The sequence below is a fragment of the Ostrea edulis genome, chromosome 1 (assembly GCF_947568905.1).
Source record: "Ostrea edulis chromosome 1, xbOstEdul1.1, whole genome shotgun sequence".
In the NCBI taxonomy this organism is placed as follows: Eukaryota; Metazoa; Mollusca; class Bivalvia; order Ostreida; family Ostreidae; genus Ostrea; species Ostrea edulis.
Window position 1 is genome coordinate 109,067,419 of NC_079164.1, and position 10,421 is coordinate 109,077,839.

At 36.6% G+C, this 10,421-nt stretch overlaps 2 protein-coding genes across 2 annotated transcripts; one reads left to right on the top strand and one right to left on the bottom strand.

Moving 5' to 3' along the window:
- Positions 1-3,084: 3,084 nt before the first annotated feature.
- On the bottom strand, positions 3,085-8,159 carry LOC125666547 (mitochondrial fission process protein 1-like). Its single transcript, XM_048899712.2, has 3 exons — positions 8,026-8,159; positions 4,713-4,840; positions 3,085-4,368 (listed from the first exon to the last, which is right to left on the bottom strand). Exons 1-3 carry the CDS (start codon positions 8,117-8,119, stop codon positions 4,039-4,041), a joined length of 552 nt encoding a protein of 183 aa, XP_048755669.2. The 5' UTR covers positions 8,120-8,159; the 3' UTR covers positions 3,085-4,038.
- A 22-nt stretch (positions 8,160-8,181) lies between these two features.
- LOC125666569 (uncharacterized) lies at positions 8,182-10,366 on the top strand. The gene is made up of 2 exons (XM_048899737.2): positions 8,182-8,337; positions 9,812-10,366. The coding sequence occupies exons 1-2, from the start codon at positions 8,182-8,184 to the stop codon at positions 10,040-10,042; spliced, it is 387 nt and encodes a 128-aa protein (XP_048755694.2). The 3' UTR covers positions 10,043-10,366.
- The last annotated feature ends 55 nt before the right edge of the window (positions 10,367-10,421 follow it).

Sequence of the window (10,421 nt, forward strand, 5' to 3'; positions counted from 1 at the left end):
CCGCCTTTGCACCAGAACCCCTGACCCAGGGGCCATAAATTTCAGTTTTGAAAGAAGCATCCTTGATCATCATTATCATACTATTAGTTTGTCTACTTAATACCCAGCAGCAGGGGAGAAGATTTTCAAAGAAATAAAATGCATTTTCACTATATGATCAATAGGGCCCCACCCTAATACCAGAACCCCTGACCCAGGGGCCATGAATTTCACAATTTTGAAAGAGGCATCCTTGCTCATCATAACCATGCTATTGGTTTGTTTACTTAATACCCAAGGACAGAGAAGAAGATTTTCAAAGAAATAATGCATTTTCACTATATGACTTATAGAGCCCCACCCTAGCACCAGAACCCCTGATCCAGGGGCCATGAATTTCACAATTTTTAACAAGAGGTACTGTGAGCAATGCTCACTAAGAATACCCCCCCGCTTACCCCAATCTCCCAAAGGGTGTTGGTAATAGGTATAAACTACCTCTTTTCTGAGTGTTGCTACTTCGATGTCCAGTGCGCATGACCTTTGACCCCAAAATCGATAGGGAACATCTTCATCTCATGGGTAGTCCATATGTATGATATGGTGACTGTAGGTGGAAAGGATAACGCTTTAGAGCCCGGAAACCATATTGCTACTTCAATGTCCAGTGCGCTTGACCTTTGACCTTTTGACCCCAAAATCGATAGGGAACATCTTCATCCCATGGGTAGTCCATATGTTTGATATGGTGACTGTAGGTGGAAAGGATAACGCTTTAGAGCCCGGAAACCATATTGCTACTTCAATGTCCAGTGCGCTTGACCTTTGACCTTTTGACCCCAAAATCGATAGGGAACATCTTCATCCCATGGGTAGTCCATATGTTTGATATGGTGACTGTAGGTGGAAAGGATAACGCTTTAGAGCCCGGAAACCATATTGCTACTTCAATGTCCAGTGCACTTGACCTTTGACCTTTTGACCCCAAAATCGATAGGGAACATCTTCATCCCATGGGTAGTCCATATGTTTGATATGGTGACTGTAGGTGGAAAGGATAACGCTTTAGAGCCCGGAAACCATATTGCTACTTCAATGTCCAGTGCGCTTGACCTTTGACCTTTTGACCCCAAAATCGATAGGGAACATCTTCATCCTATGGGTAGTCCATATGTATGATATGGTGACTGTAGGTGGAAAGGATAACACTTTAGAGCCCGGAAACCATATTGTTACTTTGATGTCCAGTGTGCTTGACCTTTGACCTTTTGACCCCAAAATCGATAGGGAACATCTTCATCCCATGGGTAGTCCATATATATGATATGGTGACGGTAGGTGGAAAGGATAATACTTTAGAGCCCAGAAACCATTGCGTCTACAGACGGACGGACGGACAGACGGACAACCCGATTCCAGTATACCCCCCCCCCCCCCCACAACTTGTTGCGGGGGGTATAAAGAGGCATCCTTGCTCATTATTACCATGCTATTAGTTTGTCTACTTAATACCCAGACACAGAGAAGAAGATTTTCAAAGAATTTCTACACTTTCACTATATGACCAATAGAGCCCCACCCTAACACAAGAACCCCTGCCCCAGGGGCCATGAATTTCACAATTTTGGTAGAGGGCTCAACGCTCATTATAATTATGCCCACAGTTTGGCTTCTTGATGTCCAGGAGTGAAGAAGAAGATTTTTTAAAATTACACTCATTTTGATGGTTTTTGCCCCACCCCTCAGGCCCCAGGGGGGCAGGGACCACGAATTTCACAATTTTTGTTCCCCTCCACCCACAGATGCTATATGCCAAAATTGGTTGAAATTGGTTCAGGGGTTTCAGAGAAGAAGCTGAAAATGTTCAAATGTTAACGCACGACGCACGTCGCACGACGACGGACAAAAACAGATAGCAATAGGTCACCTGAATGAATTCAGGTGACCTAAAAAAAATGCTGATGATATTTCCCCAAGTTTTTTAGTAGAAACAATATAAACTGTAGGATGCAAGTGAATTGTATCTAGTTGGAAGGTCACGGGACATTATATATCATTGAGAAACGTCACGTGTGTCCTAGTAGAGCTTCAGTTTGTGATCAAAGTCATCCTTTCTTTATGCGCGCAATAATTGAATTGATGATATCTTCAAATAATTAAAGATATCTTCAGTTACTTGAGTTTAAGTTAATTTCGCGCTCCATAAAGAAAGGATGACTTCGATCGCAAACTGAAGTAATTATCATTGTTGCATGTAAAGATGACAGATCAGGTATAGTTTGGCAAGCTCTACTGTTTAATTCTATGGTGTTTAGAAATATTACCATCTTCATATATCGGCCTGGTTAGTTCAGCGCCAAATCGACAAAATTCAAATGAAGGGAGCAATATTTCAATTAATGAGCGCATCAATTCAATTGATGAGAACATCAATTGGTTTGATGCACCAATTCAAGTAATGTGCGCATCAATTCAACTGATGAGAATTATTGCATGCATTAATTGAATTGATACGCACATCATTGAATTATTGCTTTCTTCAATTGAATTGTAGCGCATACTATGAGCGCAATAATTGAATTATTTGAGTTTATTTGGCGCTCCACAGATGGCTCACTAAGGTCATAGCCGGTCTCCCATTGGAAATTTAAAATCAAAATCCAGAACAAGAACGGGGGGGGGGGGGGGGGGGGGCTCACAAGTGGGGGAAGTCTCACTATATAGCCAGTCTTCTGTGGGAGAAGTCTCACAATATTATAGCCAGTCTTCTGTGGGGGAAGTCTCACTAGTATATATCACCCTGGGTCCAGGACCATGGCTTGAACTAATTGAATATTCATTACTAGTACTAAGTATATGCGTGCGAGAAAATTTTGTAGTAATTGTTCTCGAAAGGATTTTTTAAAAACACAAAAAAAACCTCCCCATCTTTTACTACTTTACATCTATACCTACTTTATTTGAACAAACTTGTATCCTCTAAAATTGGCTCAAAGGGTTTTGAGAAATTGAGAATGTGAAAGTTGCCGATGACGACAACAACGACAAAACATTTTGATTAGAAAATTTCACTTCAGCTTTGAGGTGAGCTAAAAAATTAAAAAGTTTTTTTTCCTTTTCATATTACCTTTATTTCCTTTGTCAAAACGTTAAATAAGATTGAACACTTTATTGAACAAAGAAAAATAAAATTGTAAATAATAACAAATGAAATAATCAACAAATGAAAGAAACAACAAACATCCACAAAAACATGTATATAGATATGCTTGTTAAAATTTTATTTTTCTCTGTGAATTTTTTACCCCATCAATCCCAGTTGTTTATGTATCAGAAGAAGCAAATATACACACGACAAAAATTGAATTTCTAGAAGTATTCAAAGGATGAAGAACTATATTTTCTACTTCCATAATTACTTTGATAAATGTTCAGTACAACAGCAGCAGGGAAGGAGGGGGTGTAATAATAATTTGAATGTAGAAAAAACAAAACAAAAAAAACAACAAACAAGTGAAATAGTAAACATTCTTTAAAAAGAAGAAGATATAAACAAAAAAAAATTGTTCATGAACAAGACTGCTTTTGTCCTGGACTAATAGATCAAACATTGACAGTGACAACTGTCCATCACGTCAGGTCAATCTGATGCACGTCCGTGTTTATTTGTGTTTTACCATCATAAACTCCGTAAAGTCGTTGAACGTATGCGCTCGGCTAAACCTTTCCGCTTCGAGAAGCAAAACAGTTTAAGATTAAAACCTTTGAACATTATTACAACAGACATCAACCTGAATGTTAGTAGGCTTAGTCAAATGAGTATGTATGTAGACTAGAGTATCATATGTATGGCGGGCATAAACCCTCATGGGCTAACATGGAATTATTTACCATGTGACAATACCAAGATTTGTCTTTAATCATAAAATTAACTAAATCGATTTCAACATTCCTAATATATGTACTAAATTACCTTTATAAAAGTCTAATACTGATGATATTTTTAAAATTATGATACAGATTAGTTTTCCTCCTAATGCTGATAATTCTTAACATGCATCACTCGTTTCTATTGTGATGTACCAGATCTTCTAACACAGGTCCCATATGGTACCACTTCCTCAGTGTGTTTTCCATCAGATAATCCACGGACTTATCTATCGGTTTTATTATGAAGGGAATGGAGAGTAGGCCCACCGCGGTGGTGGTCCATTTCCTGGTGGGACCAGGCCACGAAGTGGATTTCTTCAGCAGTATTCCAGAGAACTTACAGATACGGTTAATGGTGAATCCTGGGATAGCGACGGAGGCCAGTCCCTGCCAGATCAGTGTGTCTAACACGGCCCAACCGACACGTGATCTCCTCTTGCTCTCATCTTCCCAGGATTTCTGAAAAAGTAATCTACACAGGTTTGAATTCAATTATGTAATGAAGGATGCCAGGCATTCACGAGAGAGAGAGAGAGAGAGAGAGAGAGAGAGAGAGAGAGAGAGAGGGGGGGGGGTTGACATTTTATATGAATTGAATCCTTGATAAATCAAAATGATATCAATATATTCTAATGATTTTTTTGGACATCAGTAATTTGAAGGACTGATATAAATGATATCAGTTTGTTATATACCAAAAATTCGAATTGTTTTCAAAAATAGATTTTTCATATCAATAATTCCTTTTTTAATATCAATATATTGATTACGCATATAAAAGATGGCAGTGAAAGTATGCCTACCTGAGAAGCCTCCCAGCCTTTGTGAACAGCGTCTGCCACCACATAACCACTGGCTGCCACGTAACTAAGGTGGACCCATCTTACAGGAACCTGGGCTCGGAATGCTTCTCCTACTTCATTACTATAACCTATAAATACAATTCATTCCAAATAAAAATAACCAATTAACGATGTTAATCCCTCACCAATGTCCGATAACTCTCATCTAGAAATAACTTGTTCAAACTGAGAAGAGACTTAAATTTTGTTAACTTTCTTGATTAAAAACACTGTGACATTTTCCTTCTGAAACGGAATCTATTGTAGACAGACGAATTCAATTGTTTTTAACCAAACTTTTAATAAAGAAAGTTTTACGTATACATGTTTATCATATTTATTATATAATGCACATTTTAACCGATATGATTGTTTTTATCTATTAAAGAAAATTAGAATTTTTAGTGCTCATCATTTCTATGTTGATGCCGATTCAAAATAATTAAAAATTCCGAAATTAAACCGAAAGCGACCCCCACCCTTAAATCCGCAAAAATAAGCTGACGCAAAAAGTTCCTAATTTACGGTATACCCATTTAATATAGAATTAAACATTCTTTTTGAAGAATTTATCGATGTGTAAACTCCGGACATTTTACTCACAAACTGAATAAAAGTGCGAAGCACTTTTATGTTAAGTTTGTGAGTAAAATGTCCGGAGTTTACACATCGATAAATTCTTCAAAAAGAATGTTTGATTCTTATAATTCCAATTCATTCACTTTATTAACAATTGCAAAAATTTTAATAGTTTCCCCGCACTATGTTATTTGTTTTCAGGCGTGTATGAATACATCGCATTTTCGGATTTATTGATGTGTAAACTCTTGTTCAGCTTTATTTTTGTCCAATCAAAACAATTGTAATAACTAACATTGGAATTATAAGGATTTGAGTCACAACCTTGCACGCTTTATCCTGCAAAAAAGACTGTTTGAGGGCCATTTTTATCAACTCATAAATATACACTTACAAAAGGTGATTGGTATCAAGGACATTTTTTTTTTATCTCGTTCTTACGAGAGACGATCTGTTAGACAACTTCCTTGATACTAATCAACATTCATAATCACGGATTTTTTTTTCCCTCTCTCATACTTAACGAGATAAGATCTGTAAATTTTATTTTTTAAATCCTGGATACATGTACAGTTTACTGTACATTATACATATATGTAATACTATGCTCTCTGAAATATCTTATTAGCACAATGGTACACGACTGTTTTCCTGTTATGTAGGAATACAAAAATTTTGTTAAGTACTGCATGATTTTCGTAATCAAGAACAGCAAATAGCAGAATGATAGGAGTAGTAATCCAAACTGATTCACAATTTCAGATCTACCAAGCTTTGGCAAACAGCGAGAGAAAGGGTTTATAATTCCATCCCATCATCTCTTATACATACACTCATTCGCATAATAATATAACGGGATATATAATTTGGGGTTGGATTTTGGAAGCCAAACATTATATATATATCTGTGTTACATATTTACTAAGTGGACAGGCATAGCCTACATCCATGAATACATATTTACTAAGTGGACAGGCATAGCCTACATCCATGAATACATATTTACTAAGTGGACAGGCATAGCCTACATCCATGAATACATATTTACTAAGTGGACAGGCATAGCCTACATCCATGAATACATATTTACTAAGTGGACAGGCATAGCCTACATCCATGAATACATATTTACTAAGTGGACAGGCATAGCCTACATCCATGAATACATATTTACTAAGTGGACAGGCATAGCCTACATCCATGAATACATATTTACTAAGTGGACAGGCATAGCCTACATCCATGAATACATATTTACTAAGTGGACAGGCATAGCCTACATCCATGAATACATATTTACTAAGTGGACAGGCATAGCCTACATCCATGAATACATATTTACTAAGTGGACAGGCATAGCCTACATCCATGAATACATATTTACTAAGTGGACAGGCATAGCCTACATCCATGAATACATATTTATTAAGTGGACAGGCATAGCCTACATCCATGAATACATATTTATTAAGTGGACATGCATAGCCTACATCCATGAATACATATTTACTAAGTGGACAGGCATAGCCTACATCCATGAATACATATTTATTAAGTGGACATGCATAGCCTACATCCATGAATACATATTTACTAAGTGGACAGGCATAGCCTACATCCATGAATACATATTTACTAAGTGGACATGCATAGCCTACATCCATGAATACATATTTATTAAGTGGACAGGCATAGCCTACATCCATGAATACATATTTACTAAGTGGACAGGCATAGCCTACATCCATGAATACATATTTATTAAGTGGACAGGCATAGCCTACATCCATGAATACATATTTATTATGTGGACAGGCATAGCCTACATCCATGAATACATATTTATTAAGTGGACAGGCATAGCCTACATCCATGAATACATATTTATTAAGTGGACAGGCATAGCCTACATCCATGAATACATATTTACTAAGTGGACAGGCATAGCCTACATCCATGAATACATATTTACTAAGTGGACAGGCATAGCCTACATCCATGAATACATATTTACTAAGTGGACAGGCATAGCCTACATCCATGAATACATATTTACTAAGTGGACAGGCATAGCCTACATCCATGAATACATATTTATTATGTGGACATGCATAGCCTACATCCATGAATACATATTTATTATGCTCAAAGAAGAGTTATAGCATAATGAATTCCTTTCCTGACTTTAATTTACGACAGATGTAAACATGATAAAATATAAAGAGAAAAACGAAAGTGTAGACTAAGATACAGTTAGGCGATACACAATTTAATCGGACAGGACAGAAATAAAATGTTCCCCTGGAAAGGGAATGGAGGACAATATCAATGACCAATTCAAGTGGAGTCCCCTCCTCTACCAAACCACAGGCATTCGACCATTGAACCTCGATTTTCCCCTTTTATACACCACCGTTTCGTTCTTGTGTATAGGCCTAAAATTATATACAACCAAACGGAATTTTCAATAGAAATATCATATTCGGTATTTAGGGCGAAAATTAATATCTTTGAAATAAAAAGAGGGGGAAATATACGTCCAGAGCCAGAGGTTGAGTGACGTGCCTGTATTCCACAAGTGTCCTCATGAAGATGCAACATTTACCGATTTGGCACAATCTGGTTACATTTGAAACGCTTAGCTCTACACAGGACTGATCCAACCAAAAAATTTAACCACATTTAAAAAGCATACCTAAATATCGTATTGGAGTATCTCTAAAGAAGTCCACATCTTCCTTTTCAATGTCATTTTCCATTCTACCATGCTGCCCGGAAGTAACATGCATTTCAACCGGATGTTGACATTTTAAAAATAGCGTCCTAAACAACCAAAAGTACGCGCGTTGAAATGGAGGAGGACGATAAATGCACCACGTTTAAAGTAGAGATGGGGTCCCTAAAAAATAAATCAAAACCTCCTAAAAGAATATTAAATCACAAACGTCATCAAGTCACGCTCGAGGAAATAGATGCCAAACAAAGTGCTGCGGAAGAGAGACGAAAGGTATTCATGTTGTGAGCATTTATCCAAGAAAATGTTAATTGGAAATGCATGATGATTTTAAGCTAATGAAAAGGTTACATTATTTGGCAAGAAAGAAAAAAAATCCGATTTTATCATAAAACCTAGAGAAAATAGTAAAATCCCATCGGGACTCGAATTCATCACCGACAGAATGGCAATCTAACGGCTTTATAACCATTATGTGCCATATACCCGATTTGTAAACTACGTTGAGCGCCACCAGGCCGATTGAAATACAAACTATCCAATAAATGCAGATTGTTTAATGCTTTATGGTCTACATTTCACAGCTGTCAATTTTAGTCAAACATTCCTCGATTGAAAAACGTCATAATAATCGTAATGACGTAATATAATCGACACAAAAAATGGCTGGAATATGAACAAGAGTTTTGCCTTTTAACAACACACAATGTATTGGACTCAAACTCCCCGTCGAGGCCTCATTACGTCACCTACGAATTGTGAGCAAACGAACTCTGGTGGAAGTTTGGTATTGGACTGTGTTCCTGATACAAGTGAAATATGCCAATACGGGTGTACTTTTCCCTCCTATATATAACTTTAAATCTCATGAGGCAAGTGAACATGGAACTTGTGACATGTCCTCCATCATCACTCCAGTGACACAACTGAGTGATATTACTGTGTGTAACTCAATCAGCAGGCACTTTACATCATCATTGTTTTTCTAAGTGCAATATGGCAAATAAATTTAGAGATATACACAGAGCAACAATGAAAGGGATACAAACATTATTATATTGGTGGTAGACATACTTCCTTTATGAAATATTGGGGTGTATTGTTTTTCTGAGCACATATACTAAAATTTACTTTTGTTGGAATCTGTTGCTCAAAATTTCATATCAGCTCGTATGAATTCAATTTTTAATTACGAGACCTTTAATCCACTTTACAATGAAATCTACATGTATAATATATATAATATGTGTTTTTCTGCAGTTTCATCACTTTCGCTGTACACTGAAATGTGAAATTAAAATATAATTGAACATAGCACAATATCTATATTGAATGGATATCCATTCTATCTCATTTGCGAATTTTTCACTCCTGTAGAGCTGCCACAAAATTTGACCTATGCACAACCTTTAAAGGTTCTTTGTGCCATCGCCTGCTGTTAACACAGGACCTGGTTAAGCACTTGGCAGACAGTCACTACCTACGTTGTACATGTTAGGTTTAAGCACTGCAGATAATGAGCATCACTTGGAGGACCTCCTCCTCACAAAGCAAGTGCCCTAACCACTATTTCACCAGTAGAGAATGGATAAAAAAAAAACACAAAAAAAACCTATTTAAAACTGTTCAAGACTTGCACCAAAAAAAAAAAGAAGAAATTTTTTTTTTTTTTTTTTTTAAGAAAATTTAAGATCTTTATATACGAGATATTCTCAAGTAGTTGTATGGTGTTTTTCTTTATATTCAGGTTTATGAAAATGAAAGACTCAAAAGGATTCAAGAAAGGAGTGAAGAATGTTCTAGGATTAATTCCCAAGTTGGTCGCTTGTTGGCTCTTGATGCCAAGCGACAAGGCCTGCCAGGAACCAGTCACGTGAAGCCCATCTCTACCAGGGAAGCAGTGCAATCTATAAAATCACTCAGCAAAGACTTCTCCAGAATTACACAGAGTTTCATTGTCCGCGAGATGCAATCATAGTTCTACATATTCTTTCCTCATTGTGTTAAAGTTTAAGAAAACTTTTGACAAAATGACAACTCAATACAAAAAGTTATACCACACGAAACTACAAATGCCAAGAGATGACTAGTGCCTGTAGCATTAACCATCAATACATCATGGATCTTTCAAAGTGAACATTCTGAATTCAAAAATATCTCATTCAATGCCAAATATTAGTCATTCTCATTGTGAAGTGTTATATATAATGTACTTTCATTTGTAAAATGCAACTCATTTCTGTAGAGTTATTCATCATTACATCACATTGCATTTTACTAAATAAATTATAAGGAATTACAAGTGAATTTCTATTCATTTTTTGCAATATAGAAAAGTAAATTGGAGTGCATTATGC